The sequence below is a fragment of the Vicugna pacos genome, chromosome X (assembly GCF_048564905.1).
Source record: "Vicugna pacos chromosome X, VicPac4, whole genome shotgun sequence".
Lineage (NCBI taxonomy): Eukaryota > Metazoa > Chordata > Mammalia > Artiodactyla > Camelidae > Vicugna > Vicugna pacos.
Window position 1 is genome coordinate 86,080,275 of NC_133023.1, and position 22,496 is coordinate 86,102,770.

The 22,496-nt window shown below is 40.4% G+C and overlaps 1 protein-coding gene across 1 annotated transcript in view; it reads left to right on the forward strand.

Moving 5' to 3' along the window:
* Positions 1 to 22,496, forward strand: part of GRIA3 (glutamate ionotropic receptor AMPA type subunit 3) — a 259,886-nt gene that overhangs the window by 223,508 nt on the left and 13,882 nt on the right. Inside the window, exons 13-14 of the mRNA XM_006215906.2 lie at positions 11,150 to 11,397; positions 11,960 to 12,074. Coding sequence (XP_006215968.1) covers positions 11,150 to 11,397; positions 11,960 to 12,074 — 363 coding nt within the window. The remainder of the gene's footprint in view (positions 1 to 11,149; positions 11,398 to 11,959; positions 12,075 to 22,496) is intronic.

The following is a 22,496-nucleotide window of genomic DNA, read 5'->3' on the forward strand; positions in this document are numbered from 1 at the left end:
AAATAAGTTAAAAGAATAGAATTACCACTCAACCTCTCTAAGCTGTGAAAGGCCATTGGGGGCAGGGAGATCAATGATGACAATGTAATTAAGAATATACAGTTTGCACAGCAAAAAAAATGTGACAATGAATATATATATGTCCATGTATAAATGAAAAATTGTGCTCTACACTGGAATTTGACACAACATTGTAAAATGACTATAACTCAATAAAAAAATGTTTAAAAAAAGAATATAGACTTTGGTGTCAAATGATCTGGGTTTAAATCTCAGCTACTCCAGTTAATATTTTCAGATCATTTATTCATTCAGTTAATATTTATCAAGTATATTCTGTGTGACAGCCCTTGCTCTAAGTGCTGAAATGAAACAAAGTCCTTGTGCTCATTGCAGTGGATGAGACCCCTCCAAAAATATATATATACATACATATATATATATGTAAATAACATGTTTCAGTAGATGTTAAGTAAAAAGAAAAAAAAGCAGGTAAGGAGGCAAAATGTTGGGAGTGCTATCTCATCTCAGCTGATGAAGAAGGCCTCTCTGCTGAGGTGACAGTTGACCAGACACCTGAATGAAGTGAGGGAGCAGGCCACACAAACACGGGGTGGAGTGGGGTGGGGGGAGGTGCCTTCAGAGGTAACAGCATGAGCAAAGGCCTGACGTGGGAATGTGCTTGGTTGGTTTGAGGATAAAGGCCCATGTGGCAGGAATGACGTGAGAGAGGGAAAGAGTGGTGAGAGATGAGCGCAGCAAAGACAAACCAGAGCCTGCTGTGCTGGGATTTGAAACTCTGGTGAGGACTTTGGAATTTATTCTAGGTTTGCTAGAAAGTCATTTTGAGGGCTTTGAGCAGAGGATTAACGTGAACCAAATTCTGTGCGAAAGGATCATGCAGACTTCTAGGCGAGGGTGAAAGTTGGGGAGCAGGGACACCACTTAAGAAACAAGTGCAATATTTCAGGTGAAAAATGATTGGCTTGGATGAAGGTGGTAAGAAGTGTTTGGATTTCAAATATATTTTGAAGATTGCACTGACAGGGTGTGGAATGTATGACCAAAGAGAAAAGTCAAGAATGACTGCAAAGATTTTGGCCTGCACAGCTGGAAGAATTGGATGGTGGTACCATTTTTTTTTTCTGATGGAGCACACTGGAGGAGTAGCAAGTGGGGGTGGGGGAGAATCAAGAGCTGTATTTTGGCCATGCTAAGTTGAACATGCCTATGAGATATCCAAGTGGGGATTGTCAGGTAGACCGCTGGATAGAGCCTGGAGTTTAAAGAGGTCAGCACTAGAAAGTTTACCAGCTGTATCATCTAGAACCAGTAAATTAACTTCTAGAAGCATCAGTTACCTCATCAATAAAATGGGGACAATATTTGTTTCACAAGGTCATTTTATAGATTCACAATAATGTATGTAAAGTGTGGAGCATCACTCCTGGTACATGTAGCTACTTGTTGCTATTGCAGAATCTTTGTTGCTTATCCTAAACCCAGATTGAATATTAGAATCATTTACGAAGCTTTTTGTTTTTCAATGTTGGCCCCACTTCAAGTCAATTAAATCAGAACCAGTGATCAGTAGCTTCCCAGGTACCTCTTACCTACAGATAGAGAACGAATGAGCTGGCTTGAAAAGAACGCTTCTGATTAGTTCCAGCTTACCTTTTGGGAAACTAACTCTCCCAAGGGGAGAAAAAACACCAAGAGGAAAATTTGGGCTTTCCTTGATATCCCTGAGCAAAACTACTTTTTTCTTTTCCATTGCTTTGTGTCCCCTTAGTATGAAAATAATTCTAACTCGAAGGACCTGGAAGAAACAGCCACTGTGGAAATTCAAAATATTGCAATTCCAGGATCGATTTTTCTCCTTAATAGAAGAGTATTTGTTCCTCTCATAGGCCCTGCATTGTCAGCTTTGGCCTCCGCATTACAATTTAATTGATTCAAGAATAATCAGTCTTGAACTTCTCTTTTAAATATCTTAGTCCTGGAAAATAAAAATATAGTTGGAAAGTGAAATCCAACTGGTCAAGGGTAATAGGCTCTGGATTGCTGAAGCTGCAATGTCACTGACAAGTAGAACTCTAGCAAGCTGCGGGAAATGACTCTGGAGCGTTCAACAGTGATGGCAGCCCTAGAGCCGATCCATTGCTTCGGAGTCAGGGAATTTGAGGCTTTGCTCTAATTAGCAGTGAAAAGGTATGGCAGGCACGCTTTCTCTGTAGGCACAGATTTTGCCATCTAAAGGTGAGGGTGTGAACTTAGCAAAGTCAGCTTTTCAAACACTCACACACCGCTCCCTTAACCAGTTGAAGTGATGTGTCCACCATTAGGCTATTATTCCTTTAGCTGTGTTTTGATGTTTGCTGAAATGCAAGTTCTCTTGCAAGGGGATCACACTTTAGGTTGTTTTCCTTCATTTATTCCTCAGTGGGAATGTCTTGAATCCTTTCCTGTGAGCAGGGTCAGGTGAGGGGAGGGCATCTTGTACCTGGTAAGGCAATTTGGAAAGAGATGGTACTGCCCAGGTCGGGGGGAATGACAAATGAAGAGTATCAGAAACTATAAAAGTTGATCCTATCTTGCTTGATTAACAGCCCTCATGGTCTGTATTTATGTGTTTTCATCCTCAAAACAAAAAGAAAAAATAATTTGTTGACTTCTTTTAAAAAGCAGGGTTTTCCTGTAGGTTAAGGACGAGACATCCTGATCTCCAATCTCCCATTTCAGGGAGGGAAGAATAGAAATATCATGCCCCTTTAAGCTAAGCAAAAGTATAGGTACCATTTCAAGCAGAATTTATGTGGACTTGGTCCAGTCCTGGCACATGATTTATAATCATCACCTAACCCACCTGGGCACTGTGCACTGTTTGTGAGCACAGACTCTGGAGCCTGCATGAGTGAGTTGCCAGCTCTTCTACCTACTAGCTCTGTGACCTTGGACAAGTTACTTAACTTCCCTGTGCCTCTGTTTCTACACTTTAAAATGGCATTATAATACAATCTATTTCATAGGGTTGTCATGAGTTAACACATGTAAAACACCTAAAACAGAGCCTAAAACAAAGTATGGGCTCAATTAAATGTTAATTATTATTGTTTTGCCCACTTAGTGGTGTCTCCAGGAGAGCCCATAAAGCAGGGTTTCTCGATCCTCGCACTACTGACATTCGCGGTGTTGCTGGTTGATCACTGATCGTCAGTTGTGGGGTGTCTTGTGCACTGTAGGATGTTTAGCAGCATCCTTGGCTTCTATCCACTAGATACCAGCCGCACCTCCTCTCCTCAAGTTGTGACAATTAAAAAAGCTCTCCAGATGTTGCCAAATGTCTCCTGGGAGGCAAAATCATTGCTGATTGAGAGCCACAGGGGTAGAGGATACTGTGTCCCTTCCTCTACTCCCTCAGAATAGAGCAACAGGATCTTAGAGTCACTTTCTCCAAGAGTTTGTTGACTCTTGCTTTCAAAGTCATATAGCCACTGATGCTACTTTCAACCCACTGGGCTATTCTTAGCCTGACCTTATAAGAGAAGCAGGAGACAAATCAGAATAGGAACCTGATCTTGCAAGCCAGGGAGGGACCCTAGGAAGCTCACTGGAAACTGATCTAAGTTGTCACCTGCACCTTTGGAAAAGAGACATCTGAAATAGTACTCCTTGAGGTAGAAGGAAACATGTCCCTGGACTTTAGAGCACAGTGTGAAAATGTCAGGCAAAGGCACTTGGAATGTGTACTTGACGTTTATGAGCAAAGCTAAATGTCTCGGCAAAAGGTGACCTCCCCTGCACAGTAATCTAAAAGCCCAGCCCCCAAAGTAACTCAGCCACAATCATAACACGCCAAGAGAAAAACAGAACAGAAACCAATATCCCATTCCCCTTCCTCCCCCTGATTTTACCAATACCCAGTCACACCGCCACCCCTGTCCAGCTGAGGCAAAAGGAAACCAAGAAACAATACTTGTCTGAACGTTTAGAAATATGCGAACCAAAGAGAAGGGAAGAAAGACAATGAAACTGGGGTTTTGGTCATGCTTTAGAAATGAAGTCATTTCCTGTGTGCCTTGCTCCACGTCAACCATTTCTTTTGCTTTAGGGAAAATTTTTGTAAAAATCAGTGAATCCTTTTCCCAAATGCACCTCATCAGAGCCACTTATTTCTTCCAAATATGTGTCGGATGTATTTGGCAAGCCAGAGTGCTCTTCCTTGTCTGCCCCAAATTGCTCTGATCCCTTCAGGCGGTGAAGGGTGGGACACCTGGCGCCCATAACAGGGTTACAGTGTGCGACAAGAATGTTCACTTATTCCAGTGCCTCGGTGGGAAGAGATAGGGGTTAATTTACAACTTGCCCTGACTTAAAAAAAAAAACTTGAACAAGAAATAAGAAACGTTTTTGAAGGTAAATCGTGTCTTTTACCAGAAAGGATATGGTCAGTGTTACAGCTGAAGAGGCTGGGCTTGCAGTGGGGAAAAAAAAAACCTGTCTGTAGCCTTGAACTAAGTAGACTTGGATGGGGTCTCGGCCTTGTTCCTCATTATCTATGTGACCTGGGGCAATCTCCGAATTTCTACATAGGAGGCCATTCAGGGTAGCATTCTGATTGGGATCTATCTGGAAACTATGTTTGCATAGCAAGCACACAGTTCTTCTCAGACTTGTGTGTTTGCAGTGACTTTGGGATGGATTGATGCAAATGAGCAAGTAGGCTAAAAGCCCTCTGTGGCCCCTCTTAACCTCGCAACTGTGCACAATACAAACTAGAATCTGCAGAGAGAGACCCAAAGCCACCTTTTTAAATTTGGACCAACTAGCAATGCCACTTGAACCTTTATTAAAAGCGGAGATTTCAGAGGGAGCTAAACAGTTCAGAAGAAAAAGCAGTTTCAGTTTTTAATTAGGTCCAACCTAGAGAAGAAATTGACCAAATCGTTAAGCAATACATAGTCCATAATAAAATTAGAGATGGCAAAAATGAGTGAAGGGAAGACATTTTTGTTTGAAACTCTTGCCATTTTCCCCTTTCTACATGTCCTGTTCACAGGGCTGGCCTGCAGCCCCTAGAAGGCACATTATACAATGCCAGGAAACCCACTCTCCTTCTGAGGATATGAATACCCTGTACAAATAACAATTATCCCTTGCTCAAGGGTAACAGAAGCCCTCATAATATCAGTGAACACCTCCATGAGGACCAAGACTACTGATGCCAAAAAAGGCGTACAGGGTGGGTAAGGGAGGAAGATAGTGAAATCAGTGGGGAACAGGTAGAGGCTGAGAATCTGAAGTCAAATCTAGCCTCTCTTTGACATGTCTGTATGAGGCTAGTCTTATATATACAGTGATGGAAATGGACAATATAGGCATAATGGCAACAGTGGGCAAAAAATAATAAATACATAACACTAGACCATTCCCCTTTGAGGAGTAATGGGACACAGAGTACCTAAAAGTATCTCCCCCTTACCTTTCCTTCATTCTATCCTCTCGAATTATTCACTCAGAACACACTGTACAGTTTAGGGGCCCAGAGAGGTCACAAACGCCAATACTCTGTTGGCAAATTATGTAATACTTTGCCTGCAAGCTGACAGCAAATTAATACCATACGTGAACTAGCAGATTATACCTCTGTTGACAATTATACTTTCAATTTACTGTTCTGCTTTGTTAATGCAGTTAATTCTCAACAGTCAATGTATCTAAATATGCCTGTTGCATCCTGTCAAAATTGTGCTGAAATCCTGAAAAATTGTGCTCATGTCCAGATCATGGGAAGAGATGGTCTCACTGTCCTCTGCGCCAGTGCCACCATACCACACCTTTGTGGTCAATCCCGGGAGCCACATTTTATGAGGAACTTTTTGACAAATTTTTAAAATTATCTGGGAGATAGTGACCAGAAAGGGAAGGGGACAAGCAACCAACTGAAGCTCCTTAAAATGTTTGGCTTATAAAAGAGACAATAAAAAGGTGATATCATGGTGATAGTCTTCAAGTTGTACATCATCTATGTACATTCACTATCACTGCAGAGGCCATAATTAGGACCAGCAGGTAAAACTACAATTGTCACATTCATTAATTCTACACATACGTAGTGGGAGTTTCCTACATGCCAGGCGTTATGCTGGACACTGGGAATGCAGGGACAGAAAGATGCAATCCCTACTTCTACAAAACTCCAAGTCCACTGGGGATGGCCATTACAAAGCAGTAAAATCGGTGCTACCTACAATGGAGAAATGGAAGCAGAGAGGAGAAACTGATCAATTCAAGCAAAAGGCCAAAGTGAGATTGGAGGAGAGAGAAGCTCTCATGAGAGATGGCAGCCCAACAAAAAGAACTTCCTATCAACTTCAACTGTCCCACCATGGAGTAAACTACTTCCTGAGCCTCCTCTGAGCTAGGGAGTGCCTCAGCACTAGAGGCATTTGAGCAGAGAAGCCATTTCTACTCTGGGTGAGAGGCTGAACTAGATGGTTTGGGGGTTTTTTGTTTGTTTTAAAGTATTATTATTTTTTGGCTAGGGGTGGGGTAATTAGGTTTATTTATTTTTGGAGAAGGTACTGAGGATTGAACCCAGTATCTTGTGCATGCTAGGCATGCACTCTACTGCTTGAGCTATACCCTCCCCCCTGAACCAGATGGTTTTTAAGGTCTTGTCTATCTCTAAAAGTCTCTTACTCTACTGACTACAGCTGGATGTTCTATTGATCAAGTGGATATTCTATTTTAGTTTAACTCTCAGGGAAGCAGAAAATTTCATTTACCAGGTCTCCTCAGTGGCAGTGTTCTGGTTAATGAGGATTTTAATGTATGAATCTCAAACTACAAAACAAAAATTTTAAAGGAAATTTGCCATCCTACCCATTTTTCCTCCACCAACAAAATTTTTAAAATCCAAATCAAATGATCATGATTTTTGTCGATGGCAGACCATGGGCATTCACCAGGGATATGTCACCAGGGAGATACAAATGTGTGAATAAGACTTGAGCATGTGATTTCCTCCATAAAGTGAAGTAATGCTTCTGTAAATATGTGGCTGAAGTAATTTATGATGCTGTTAAATTCTTCCACTGAAACAAATTATGCTTTCTGTCCTCTAAAAATATGTCATGCTTTCCAGCACTTCCTGTGTGTCAGGCTCTGTTCTAAGTCAGATGCATGTATTAACTCATATAATTTCTCCCAATAAACCTTTGAAGTGGGCACTTTCTTAAAAATCATCCCATTTTATGGATGAGGAAACTGAGGCACACGGGGGCCCAATCATTGGTGTACTAGGCAAGTGGGATTATAACACAAGTAGTGTGACTCCACACTTTTAGCCACTGCACTCTACAGTTACCTTGTGCTGACCTGGGTCTACAGAGGAATACTTTTTATGCACAGTGATAGGGAGTGACCAACAGCATTGCAAAGAGATCTAAGGGCTGAGTGTCCTCATTAATCACTTATTTCCACACACAAAGGGCCCAAGATTCAAATTCTCACCTCGGCAAAAAACTAAATTTCTCTATATCATTAACCTTCATGATCTATTACAAGTAGTGGAAACAGTGACTGTTGAATCCACGAATGCTAGAACATTACTTTCCTGTTTTGGGTTAATCTGCTTCTCCTCCGTTCACATAGTTCTCTTTTTTGGATTTTATTTGCTAATTATCTTGCAGTGCTAAGAGAAATTCTTCTGGCCTCTCTACATAGGCATTGTTTATTCCTTCTTAGGTACAAAATGGTGCTCTGTGGGATGAAGTAAATGAATCGTGGAGGGCTGGAGAAAAATGAGCTTGCCCTAACACGTCCTGTCCGTGATTTTTAAAATTTCTCCCAGATGATTGAGCTAAGATCCAATCCCATTTATTGCCTTCAATATTTCAGCCAAAATAAGACAGACTGCAAAAAAATGCTAGTGATTTTTTTTATTCTTTTAGTTCTGAATGTTATACTGTCTCAAACACTAGTTAGGAAGATAAACATTTCAGCTTAATTTTTCTCACTTATGAGCCATTTCTTTTCCCCCCTTCTAACCTCCTTCAGAATTCAGTCATCAACCAGGACCCAATCATTAGCCACTAACTAACTTTTCATTTACTGCATTCATTAATATCTGCTGCATGTACACCACACACCTTTAAAGTACCCACTGCCATTTATCCTCCTAGAAATGCATCATTACCTAAAGGAATAAACCTTTTAACCTGTATCAGCAACCAAAGAGCTCAAGTAAATGATGAAGTAAATGAGTCCAAATTATAGTACACTCAGATCAAAATTCATGGACCCCTTTGCTCTCGGCTTATAATCTTTGGAAGCAATGGCCTGTTTGCAAATTGTGTAAGAGACAAATTGTTCTAAACCCCTCTCCCTTTCACTCAAGTTTGATTGGGCCAAGATGAAGAACACAAAATACCTCTTTGTAAGTGAACAAAGGTACATACCCACCACAGTGTTGTCTATAATAGCAAAAAAATTGTACCTGACCTAAGAGTCCTCCAGTAGGGGATTGGGTAAATAAAGTATGGCATATCCATAGACTAAAATGCTATGCAGCCATTACAATGGAGATGAGTTTATTCTTGTAAAAGTGCAAAGAGCTGCAAGGAAATGATGAAGGTCAAGTTCAGTATAGTGGTTACTTTGGCCTGGAGGGAGGGGTATGCAAGTAGGGAGAGATACATAGGTAGAATTCAACCAACTTTTTTTTAATGCAACTATGTTATTATTTTTTAATTTTTATTTTTATTGAGGTATAGTTGACTTACAATGTTTCAGGTGTATAGTAAAGTGATTTGGTTACGTGTGTGTGTGTGTGTGTGTGTGTATATTATATATATATATATTATATATATGTAATCTTTGTCAGATTCTTTTTCATTATAGGTTATTACAAGATATTGAGTCTAGTTCCCTGTGCTATACCATAGATCCTTGTTATTTATCTCTTTCATATATAGTATTATATATATAGCAGAACTAACTTCATATTTTATTTCTTAAGTTTTATGGCAGGTACGCAGGTATTCTTACATAATTTTTATATCTCACTGTGCCTCTAAATTATTTACTACTTTAAAAAATTCTTTGAGCAATTGACTAGGAAAGTCCTACTGAAATAAAGTCATTTAGAATATTTCATTATGGTGCTTAGATATTGTTTCATGTATCAGCTGAGAATAATGTGACATGAAATGAACATAAATGTCAATGGATGATATTTCAATGTTAGAAGGTCTTGATTATTAGGGTAAAGTTACTGGCATGGACATCAAAGGCAGGCTAAGTGGCAAAAAACAAACAAGCAAACAAACCATGGATCATTAGAATAGCCTCCTAACCAATCTCCTTGCTTCCACTCTGGCCCGCCTCATAGTCTACTCTCCATACAGTAGCTGGAGTAATGCTTTCAAATTTTAAATCACATCTTATTACACCCCTCCTCAAAATCCTCCAATAGTTTCCTATCATGTGTAGAACAAATCCAAACTTTTTACCATGACCTACAGGGCCCTACGAGATCTAACCTCTGATTATCTTTCTAAGCTCTTTTCCTCTCATTCTCCCTTTTGTTCATTTGGCTTCAGCCATATTGGGGGTTTTTTTCTGTTCTTTATGCAAACCAAGTATATTCCATCTCAGTGAATCATTTCAGTGACTCAGTGACGGTCTCAGTGAGGCTCTGATTGCCATAAACACAATGCTTAGTTTCCATGGTGATAGTTCTGGGAGTTCAAATAATTCTGGAATTATTTGAGTAGGTCCAAGCAAGTCTCAAGAAAGATGCAGCGCAGCTGGCCAAAGTCCAAAGGAGAGCAGCTAAATAAACAATTTAAAAAGCTGAGGTAGGGGTCAGAAAACCCCATAAAAGGAGACTTGAAAACATGGCATACCTTCATAGTTTCCACCATGCTATCTCACATCTGGTCAAAGATTGCTCTAGAACTTTTCTCTAGGGTTTTCATTCCTAAGGATCTAGCTCCCAACTCAACTGTAAGTCATGGGGTCATTGAAATCACACTTCCTTTATATTCTCCAAAAGGCCTAACATACAGCTGGAAGTATTCAGCACATGTTCTAAACACCACCTGAATTGCGATGAAATTTAATGGAATTAAATTTGGAAAAGTAAAGATGAGGGAAACTTGGCTTAGTAGAAAGAACTAACAGTTTTGGTTTGGCCTCAACATGAGCTGAGGGAGGGACTCTCTTATAGTCTTCACACACCCAGGAGAGCGCTTTGTATACAGCAGGCACTCGATAAGTATTTGTTGGAAGGATGGATGAAAGGCTACATATGTGAATGGAAACTCAGGCAGTGTTAATAGAAAATAATGCTCCAATGATAGGAAGCAGTTTTTCTTTTCATTCTGTCCTTGTCATATATCAGGGGTGCCATGTTTATTTCTAGATACCCTTATTTAAGAGAGACCCCACTAACTAGAATCCCATGGAAGAAAGACCAAAACTGTGAGCGTTCTGAGAATAGAATTAGACATCATTGGACTTTAACCTGAGGAAGCGATGAAGAGGGGGCATAGCAACAGCCCTGCAGTATCTGAAGGCCCATCACGTGGAAGAAGGCACAGAATTGCTTTGCATAGCTCTAGCAGATAGCAGTCAAGGATGGGCGTTAGGAACAAATTTCTGCTAAGACTAAGGAAGTACTTTCTACAACAGTTCATGCTCCGTGCTGGAGTGGGCTAACTAAAAGGATTATACACTCCAATCCAACGGCCTTTCTTTTTTTCAGGTAGGTAAAGGGTAATGACATAGCAGGGTACTGTTGGGGTGATTTCTGAATTGAGAGGAAGACTGAACTAAGAAAGTGATTATTAAACTAAATTGCAATCCATGAACTCGATTTAGTGGGTCCTGCTCATCATTTTTCTAAGTGAATTCAAATAGAATAGAAAATATCAGAGAGCATTGCACATAGCAAAGATGAGTGCGGTTTTGAGAACCCTATTTTGGAAACATGTTTACAGATGTGTGAATATATTTACTGGGTGGCAGTGTAACATGCTTTCCTTGCTGCGGATGGCAATCCAAAATGTTTGAAAACCATGGCAAGGACGCCTTTTCCGGTTCTACTCTCCAGTAGCTCTAAGAATTCTTATCTCTGTTGCAGAGATCCAAAATTGCTGTCTATGAAAAAATGTGGTCTTACATGAAATCAGCAGAGCCATCCGTGTTTACCAAAACGACAGCAGATGGAGTGGCCCGAGTGCGCAAGTCCAAGGGAAAGTTCGCCTTCCTGCTGGAGTCAACCATGAATGAGTACATTGAGCAGAGAAAACCGTGCGATACGATGAAAGTTGGTGGAAATCTGGATTCCAAAGGCTATGGTGTGGCAACCCCTAAAGGCTCAGCATTAAGGTGGGTGGAATAATATAACAATATCTGTGTTGTTATAGTATTCCACCTACCCTGATGCATTTTGTTGTCATTTTCTTTCCTGTGGATTTTGAGGTAACTTTAAAAGTTTAAAATCTACAATATTCCATGGAGTTAAATAAGACGGTAAATTATGGTTTCATCTATTTAATGCATCCATTTTTCTTTTAATGTTCTCTCTCTGTGTTGTCCTCTCTGACTGTTTGTTGCTGTTTTAATTTTACAGTTCAACGGCTTTTTCAATTTAAATGGTAAAAGCCAAGTTACGGTGCCATATGTGACGAATGTTAATTGCATGGATGTGGTGTTCTTGTTACTTTTTTTCTCAAAGACAATTTCCCCATCCCGCACACTTCAGTTTTGAGCAAATGTTATCCTCCATGCCACCTTCCAATATTTAACCCTGTATTTGCTGTACAGACATTTTTATAGCTCCACGTTCTGTGAAATTTAGCCAATTTGTCCTCTTGTGCTCCTTTTTATACGTTAACGATTTCCTAAGCATTTGTGCATTTTCTTACAAGTTATGTTTTATCGTTTCAAGAAATGCTGTTAACCTGGCAGTATTAAAACTGAATGAGCAAGGCCTCTTGGACAAATTGAAAAACAAATGGTGGTACGACAAAGGAGAGTGCGGCAGCGGGGGCGGTGACTCCAAGGTCAGCCTCAATGTCACCACAACCGGGTACCCTTAGTGACGAGTAATCGGCAAGACTGTTATCTTATTATTGAGGAAAGAGCACAAGACTCACACATAAAGTGGAATGACCAGGTTATTCCCCTGCCTGGCAGCTTGGGGAACTAGAAAGACTTCAGGGCACTGCCCACATTTTTGATCTAACTTGGGTCCCTTCTTAAACTCCCAGACAGAGGCTCCCCGTCCACACCCCTCCCTTCCCCTCACACACCAGACTGCTTGCCTTATGAAGGCCATGGTGTGGGTTTCAATGCCCAAGGCTTTCAAGAGCCTGAGGCTTTCCTTAAGGACAGTCCCCGCCTGCCTCAAATAAGTGGTGTGAGAAATCAGATCTGAAAAGTCAGGTACAGCCTTTTTTTTTTTCCCTAAGGCATGATGGTCGCTCACAGTGGTTGGCTGGCTGATTAGAGTTGGCTTCTTCAGTTACGTGTATGAATGATGAGATGTGGTTCTCTATATGTGATGGCCTATTTAAGCTGGCCCCACTTAACTTGAAAGCCAAAGAACAAGTTCGGTTTCAAGTTAAATGGGGTCTTTCTTCAATAGGCTACCACATATATAGACTTTGCAAAGAAATTTTGTATATTTAAACAAGCGCGTCGCCTAACTGATACTCTATGTGTATGAATCCCTGATTTGGCTTCTCCTTAGCCATGTTCTTGGTTCAGGTAGGTCTAATCATTATCCAGGCTGCCGTCGTGAGAAAACCCATCTTTCTGTGCCTTCCTTTGGCTCCTTAATGCTCCTTGGGGCTAGAAAGAATGAATAGCCTTCATCCAAGCAACAAGAAAGAGGAACAAGCTCAGAAGCCACAATACTAAGTGATGGAAAGACAGACACACTGGGTAAGTACAGGAGAGGACCTGAAAACAGAATCTTCCGTGGCCCAAAGGGCATGAGAATTATACTGAAGCATATAAGATCGGCTCTTGTACGACCAAGATACCATGGGCATCTTAAGGTGAAGAACACTGTTTCTCAATCACAGACCAACAGACAGGCAAGCCAAAATTTTTCTCCTTCAGAGACGATGATTACACCTCTGCTCCTCTCTTTCTCTCTCCATCCCTCAGGACCCTGACGGAAAAGTTAGTTTGCCAGTCTGCAGTATAATATGGGTTTGGAAACACTGATACAGAGCACTTTCAAAGAAATAAAGCTAAAAACAACTTTCTTCAGCACATAATTTTACCAAGCATTGGCAAGGTCTTTTTTTGTAAAACCTTGATTAACCATAACTCACCTAACCAGTACCCCAACTAACTGAATTACCCCTTCTCAGTCCTCCACATTGATGAGAAAGCAGCAATAGTACCAAAAAAGAAGACTGCAAGGAATTGATTTTTTTCAATCACTTGCCAAGAGACGACCTACGGTTAGGTCATATTCAGCTCTGTCTCCTCTATCTTCTCTCCATCTGGATTGACCCTCAAACATTAAAGGCTGCTTGCCCAAGGCAGGAAAGTGGATGCAAGCATTCTGAGGGGGGAAAAGGGGGAAGATTATTAGCCAAGAATGAAACAAAATGAGTATTCTTACTGAAAATTCCATTCATCCCTTATGGATTCCAATTAATCAAGGTTTTACTATGTGTCAAAAAGCAGTAACTTCCTTTCCCACCAGTGTGAACTGATGACATTGACAGTTTAGCCAAGTTTTTGGCTCATTTGAGTTTTGCAGTGGCTCACCTGATGCCTAGAGTATATAGCGCCTTCTTCCTGGTCTTTTTCTCATGTTATTATCAGGCCACGGAGAACCTAATTATATCATTCAAGTGAGCTGCAGAGGGAAAACTGAGCTGGATTGGATACATTGCTGTCACGAATTCATCATTCATACCCAGCATGGTTAAAAAGGAGCCATGGACTGTATCAAGATGACTCTAAAACATCCACACGATGCCAAGTGCCCAGAAGTTTGCAAATAACCAGATGTTTGATGTGACATAAACAAACCAAACAAAAAAAAAACCTTCAGTACTTGGCTGAATTTTTACTTTTCACCCAGATAGTTCCTCAGCTGATACTGCTACAAAGTTATCAAGTAACTTTCTTGCCAGCCCACGATTTCCAGATTATCTGATTTTTGATATGCAAATAGAAAACTATTTCAGTAGATCCTAAATGTTTCCAACTTCTTTGACCATAGTGCTACCACCAGGCATCTTTCAAATCACTTTTTTTGGTCATTCCTCCAGCCAACCTTTTGAAATAAGTCGATCCCTTTCTCAACTCTGGATAATAGTATGATCAGTGCTGCAAATCCAACGATTGCTCATTCCATTCTGGATTACCAAGGAGCCTGCCTTTATCCTCTTCCTTCTTGCTACCTGCTGTTTTCTGAGAGTGAGCAAGGGAAGGGCGAGAGATGAACTTGAATCTATTTTACCACTATTTAGTGGTAATGCCAAAAATAAATCAATGGAGAAGAAGGTAGAAAAGGCAGTGAAACCTCATTGATTTGGAGCCCTCTAATTTATAATCTGTGATAAACTGGACAGGGACCAGTCTACAGTCTGACTTTATCAGGGATGAGGCCAAGAGAGGTTTGTTAAGCAAATGAAAAGTTTAGACTAGATTGTCACTTGAAGTTTTCCTTAAGAGAACAAACCTTTTTCAAATGTTGGAAGCATTTTTTTAGATATAATCATATTCATTGCAAATTTATCTGCTAAAGTATTTCTCAAGAGGACCTCCACTAAGGCAATATTTTATAGTGAGTTTGAATTACAAAATAGACTTAAAGTAATGAAACTGTCATCCTTCAAGCCTATTTGGTAATTCAGGACTTTCTCATTCAGATAATCCTTTCCTTCTGTTAGTCCAAATCAGTGAGTTTTAACTGTATTAGTAAAATGGCTTGAGAATTACATCTCTTTATTGTATCCCATTCCCAGTTAACATGACAATTGACGAATATACCATCATTTCATAAAGGACATGAGACCCAGAGATGGTGGTGACTTTGAGAAGGTCACACAGCTAATGCTGTCACAAATCTCTGCTGACTTTCAGGGTCACCTCTTGTGATAATATTGCAGACAGCAATTTATCACATCTACCCAGCCAATGAACAATGTGAATCTGATTGCATGTGATATATTTCCATAAAAATCAGGTTCATTCTCAACTACCTTGGTTACAAGGCAAATAGCATATTTAAGCCATTCTAGCCCTCAGTACTGATTACTAAAAATGACAGTAATCACAAAACCTGACATTTATGAGTGCTTTTAGTTTTTCAAAAACACTTCTGCACCTATTATCTCTGCAACCAGGAGAGGGAGAAAAACATATATTACTTATCTCTCTGTCTCTCCCCTGGAACCTTTAAATGATGGTAAATGGGCAATTATGTTAAATTGTTGACTTTTCCACCCTGACAAGAGGCATTACACATTCTAAGCCTATTCTCAAAAAGTTACTATTCTATGGAAGTAATCAGCAATGATCAGGCTGTTGTAAATGTGAACATGCTGAAACTAATAGATTTTTTAAATTTTCTGAATACAAGGAATTAAGATCAGTCACCAAGGTAGCCCCTGAACCAGATCTACAGGCTAGAACTAAAATATTGCTTGGTTTTTACCAATTTCCTAAACCTGGGCTAATAGGGCCTAAACAAATCAGACTGGATCCTTCCTTGACGGACTATAAATGCACAGGCAAGGATCGTGGAACTTAGAGCTGTGGTTTGGGAATTTTTAACCTGCAAATCACCCTTTTGTGTTAGTGCTTTATTACACTGTGTGTGCAAATGCAGTAATTACGAGCCAGTAGGTTGTTTCAGCGATAAACCCAGATCGCCAGGGGTTTGTGACACAGCCGGTGAAAGTCGGCCGCTGTAAATCACAGCAGAATGGGGATTTTGCTGCTGAATTACCACATCAGCCTCCCTCCACAGCTGCTTGTCACCTCAAACTTTCAAATTCTTCCAATCCCCCACCCTACTTCATTCTCTTAATCTTGGGAAAAGGGCACCAGCTGAGCTCCCCCGGGTCCATTTATCTCACTAGAGGGGGTCTGGTCAGCGAAACAATCTATTTGTGACTGGGGTGACAAGGCACTATAAACCCTGCCCCAGCTCACCCTAGAATCATCCCCACTTTATTTCCATACAGGGATTTTAAATAGACTTCCAGTGCACATCTCTTCCAAGCAGAAAAATCAGCATATCTTGTGTGCTTTGGGGAACACTGGAACAGAATGTTTAAATGAGACCATTCTGAACCTCTTGACTGCTATGAGAGTTGTACAATAGGCACCTTAACTTGTAAGGCATATAGGGAAATAAGGGATGAGGATGGGATATGCACTTAAACTCCCGTCACTTAATAAATAGTTCAATGACCATTATGATTTATAGAATATCAATACAGAAATAGTTTTATCATCTTCATAAATATATAGGGATAGAATAAACTCACCAATGTGATGCTAGAAAAGAACTTAAGGAACTTGTTTTAATAAATTCCAAAAATGGCTTACAATTTAAATTAGGTGTGTTTCCTTCCACATGGGTGCTTTTAAAGTGCCACAAAAGAATTTGTTCTCTTAAGAAATTCAAACATGTTCCTCCTCCCTATCACTAGCAATCTTTCTTTTTTATCCCATGCATTTGCTTAGCAAGTCTTCTATTCAAATATAGTAAAAAGTTCTACTTTAGGAAAGCCCATTTCCAAATGCCCTCGGCTTCTATTTTGTGGTACATAGATGAATGAGATGGTACTGTGTTTCCTATATGTATAAATGAGATCCTCAGTTTTGTGTGTATTTCTTCTTCCATGTATGTCTACAATCCTCCTCTCCTCTGCCACCGTCTCTTAACCACTTCTCTTCCACACCCAGAACTCTTTGACATTCTTGGGCCTTGGGTAACGGATGTGAATCTGCATCTGCCTTTTACTGCAACAAGATGGACCTTTTATTGGCAGGAGCCATCCCTAAAGGTAGACATTTTGGATACCCAGGGCTAAGCTGGATCCCAATGACTCTGTTGACACTGTTATGTGTGTAGTCAAGAATCATTACAGATCGGTGGCACTTCCTGGGTCTTAGAAGAAGTTCCTGTGAATCACCAAGACTGGTTTGGGATCAAGAAGTAGGGTGAGTATATTATGCTCTTCGTTGGTTTGCATGTCTCTGTGCTGGTGCTGCCTCCTGGAAGTATGAAGACACTGACAGTTTTCTTTCCTGGTAGTGACTAAATTTGCTCCTTGAACTTACTCAGGTCTTCCTCCCAAGAGCAAACCCTCACTCTCTCAAGTGGCTGCTTCAAACAAGGGACCTTTTTGCCTTAAGAACTGAAACAGTCCAGTGACTACCAAAACCATTGATTTTACCAGATGGTATTAAAGAATAAATTCTACCACCGGAAAAAATTGTAATCCAGAAAGAAAACATTTTTAAAAAATTAGTCCATTTTAGTGATTCTTTTTTGAAATTGACTGTGTGGCCTTAACATGGTTTCTATGATTAGGATGTGATTATTTGCCTTTGGTGTTATACTGATAACTTGAATGTGTTTCTTATTGACAAATAATAACCAAATGTCCAACACCAGAGCTACAGAAAGAGCAGCAGGACTGAAAAGCCTGAAGGTAAGAATGCTGTTATACAATTGCCAAGAAGAAAGACACCGCCGTGGTGGCAGAGTGAAATGGTGTATGTCTATGCCCTTTCTGCCCCTCTAAGACCAAATCATTTGGTTTCCTTTCATTTGGAGAGAAGATTATAGAACTACACCCTCTGAAAGGTAGGACAGCCATCGAAAAGAAACACGAAAGATTTGAAGCGATTAAAATACATTGGATGAGGGTGGGAATTGAGGTTGGTGGAACAGGGTGGGGGCAGAGTTCTTTTATGGAGAACAATTGAAATCCATTCTCTTTTGACTTTCTAGAGAGCGGTATAGCATTTGGCCCTTGGCACAGGAGGCAAACTCCATTGGTCAGAGGTGGCAAAAGTGTGGTCCAAGTATTAGATCCACCATAAAGCTTCATCTCATCTGGCCTTGAAGCAAATATTTCTCAAAATACAGACCTAAGACAATAGCATACATTACATTAAAAAAAAAGATATAGATAAAATGAGAGAGAGAGACTGGCTCTGCTAGTGTGTCCTGTCTGGCATCACTGCTGGAAATGCCGAGAAGTGGATGCTAGAACGCAAGCTGGGAGAGGGTGGTATGTGCCCCGGCAGGGCAACCAATAGTCAGCTTTCACATCTGATACATAGACATCATTCATTGCACTCTATTGGAGCATAAGCTGAGACTAATTATTATTCTATTGATCATGGTCAAGGGAGGGATATTGGGGAACAAAAGAGGATGCTGGCACTGATCAGATTGAATAGTTTGCTTAGAATCAGGGGAAGGAACTAGATGTCTTCAGAAACACTTGTCATGTGAGTTTTTGGTAAAGACCAGTTTCTGTCTTCTCAGTCTATGCCTCCCTTTCTCAGTGCCATTGCATGAACTAAAGAAAATACCCTTATATGTAATAAAACCCAACCAAGTGTGACAGTTGGAATTTTTAATGGATCTTAAGACAGAGTTTTCAAGTAAATCATATCAATTAAGTACATGAGAAAGTATCTGTGGCCACATTTTAAACAAAACTGGCTTCTCCATATTCCTCTATTAGAGACACTGGCACTGTTCCCAGGGCTCAGTGCAGATGCCTGGGTGTTTTATATAACTGGACAATTCAATGACCATTTGGGCTATGTATTTTTCAGGCCGTGCTGAATGGATAGCATTTCTTTTTTCTTGCTTGACTAGAGAGAAGTGGGAGCACACTTGAGCACAGCCAGGTAAACCCCTGCAAAGGAACTGTGCTGGAATTGAGGAGGACTATAGAAGTGCTCAGCCAAAATAGAAAATGTGATCCTGACCAGCTACTATTTTAGACAAGCAGGGGCAGGTGTGGAATAATTCAACCTCCTTGCATAAGATGTGGGCCAGATAAGACTGGCAAACATATGGTGTGTATACCATCGTATGTATACCTCATAATTTCACTGACATATGAAAAATTAAACCCGTTATCTTTTTAACTTAAAAAAAAAACTGGCTTTTCCAGACACTTAGCATCTTCCCTGAGCCTCTTCTCTCTGTCAGGAACAAATTGAATTAGAAGTCTTCCTGGCCAAATTAGGTTATGTGAGATAGTCCACAACCAATAATTGGTTATGATTCCTGTTCAAGAGGGAGAGGCTGGACAAAGGCCCAGTTTGGCAGAAATCCATCAGTGAAATTCACAACTTATGGAATCAAGAGGGTCTATCACTTTGAACTTGAGACGTTATCATTTGGAAATGCCCTGGCTTTATCCACATATCTCCACGTGACTTTTGGGCTACTTCTCTAGTATAGATGCTCATCAATAGGTTTCAATCACTAGCACTATTGGGCCCTTAGTAAAATGATTCACAGCTTCCAACTTCTAATGTTACATGTATGCATTATTGAATTTGCTCTTTGCACTTATATTAAATTATGATCTCATTAGCAAGGAGTTAAATAGGTTTGAGCTACATCTGTGAACTACATAGATATAAATACTGTCTCAGAGGGAGCTCCTAGCAGCTAAGTACTGCATAACTCTGCAAATCATTGGAGCTGCGTCTCTGGAATGAGGGTCACTTGGGCAGCCAGAGTCCAGTAATGCCGGCTGTCATATGTGCGTGCTCCCAGGTTGTGAAGAAAGCTCAGGCTGATCCAAGGGTACAAGGATTAAAAAAAAAACTTAAATGCTAATTCTCCTAGAATCCTGCAGCCAGAAACCCCTATGAAAAAAATAGAGCTTCTTTAAAGGGGCTCCAAAAACTAGAGTAGTGTAAGACATATTTTGAATGGCCATGGCCTCTAACAGCTACTCTGTGGAGTGGTCAATCCCTTCACTACACATACCCCAAGGTAACTTATGGAAAAGAATATAAAGGACCACAGAGTAAATCCTTTCATTCAACAAAGAACCTTCTCTTGCTTGGCCATCAATTGGCTTCAACTTAATAAACCAAGTCCTACCTGGGCAGAGATGTCTGTAACTGCCTTCCCGTCCATGCCTGTGATTTCCTGAGTGATGCTGGGAGTTCTCCAGAAAAGTCTAGGGAAGCAAGTGAACAACTGGGAAAGGTGACTTGTGACCATGAAAACCTGAAATATCTTCAGTAGAAAAGCCAGTGAAAGAGAGGATGGCTGTCCTTCCTCCACTCAGTCAAAGAAATTTTTAGAAATTGTTCCAAAAAATCAGATGCAGTAATTTGGAGTGACCTTTGGATGAGGCGTAGGGTGAGGGGAGGGCTTCCAGCTCAGGTTGTGATAAGTTGTCGTCTTCATCATTCAGATACTGTGTTGTTAGAGCAGGTTTTAATTAACTATGCAAATACACCATCCTTGCTCATATATTTCTTTTACTTCCCTGTGATCTCCTTGTCTTTCTCCATGACCTACGTATTTGTACATAGACCTATCCCTCCTAAGGGCACCATTGAAGATCTTCTGGCATCATTAATTAAATAGACACTTGCTCTTTAGGTGTCCCTGCTTAGAAAGGAGAAGTGAAGTCATTTAGAGCAGGATATATGCCACAGTCTCTCAGATAGATAAATCGTTCTACACCCTGGATTCCTATATTTTTCAGGCCCAGATCCATATCCATAGTACAAATTTTCATGTCAATCCTTCCAGAATCACCATATGGAAGAATCAACTTGGTCATTCATTCACAAGGCCATTTTTCCTTCTCTTCCACTATGGGAAAACTCAGCACCTTCACAGCATGCTCTCCACATTTCTTTCTTCATAAGAAAGAGTCCAACATGGCTCCAAACTACCTATTTTAGATATTTCCTGGAATCAAAACTGAAAAATAAGTTGGACAGTTCTTTCAAAATGTATCAAAATTTTTTGTTACTTTGTTTTTTTTAAATCAGCAGTTTCTACTTTCATGGAGAAAAAATGGTCTTCTTATCCTAAAACTGTCTCCATATGTCACATTGGCCATCACGAAGATAACAGAACTTTGTAATGGCTGGTTCGTACCTCTAAGGAACCAGCTGGGAACCTCGACAACCGCCCTCTGGGGCTGGATGCCATGGCTTAATGAGCACAGTGCTTTTTCGCTGAGTTGTTGCCAGGTGTGGATGGCACCAATAAGCAGAAATTTGAATTGGCCAGTTGTGTTTTCTTCAAAAATAGAACTCGTTTTCAAAGCATTATGAATTACATTATTACCTCAATTTAAAAAAAAAGATGCAACTCCATGACTGTTCCCCACACCCGGGAATCATCATCCTGCCACAGATGAGCACTGTACTGTTAACTGTCTAGTTAACTGTCTAATTCACACTTGTTCTCGCCCTCTCCATCCGGCCAACATTCCATACACATTTTTCTGACATAGGTGCAGTTTACAGCCATTACGTGGGGAAGTTTACACTCTCCTCGCTTCCCCCAAACATTTTTTAAACAAAATGGGACAAAGCGTTGGAGTTTGTAAATAGTTACTTTGCTTCCTTCCCCATTTCTCAGGAAGCTTTGTATTTTAACAAGGAGTGTTGCCCAAACTTAAAGGTGTGAAATCCTCATGACAGAATTTCAGCTACTAGCGAGGAAAATGTTTGCAGACGGGGGGATGTTCCCAGACCTCCTGAAATGACATCACAAACTTCTGCTGTTCTCTCCCTAAGCTTGCCGACCCTTGTTTTTGTCTTAAGAGGGCTCTACTCAGCAGAGCATTCATAGCAAGCCCTTCAGAAGGAAGAATGCCTGACTAATTTCCACGATAGGAATCTGACCTACTTTGTTTAATTCTTTCTGTTCTCTATTGAAGTGAGTACAATAAATATTTCTGACTGATAATTCTCTTAGGTACCAGTTAAGGGCCTGCAGTAATTGCTCTGAAACTTTCCCCTGGGAGACATATTACTGCCCCACAGTGAAAGACCTCAGCTGCTAGATATGTCCTTACTAGGCTGATAGTTATTTTGAGAATGGTGGTCCCTAAAGGAAAAATTCTTTATGGACATCTAAGCCCTAAGAACAAAAACAATGAGGGCTGCTACCTTTTTGTGTGTTCCATTGGAGAAAGCACAGTGCAGCCTTGGACGTATATTAATTTGCCTTCTGGCCTGGCCCATAATTTGCTGTGCAGCCTTGAGCAGGTTACTTAACTTATCGGTGCCTCGATTTCTTTCCTTATTGTGACCATAAATCTACCTTCTTAGACTGATTAAACTTGACCGATAATAATAGTCATTGTAATTATTATGTATGAAGTACTGGGCTGAAAAACAAAATGCTGAAAGAGAGTTTTCTATTCAAGTATTTATTGAGAGACTTGTTCTAATTGAGAATACAAATACATAAGCCATGGTCC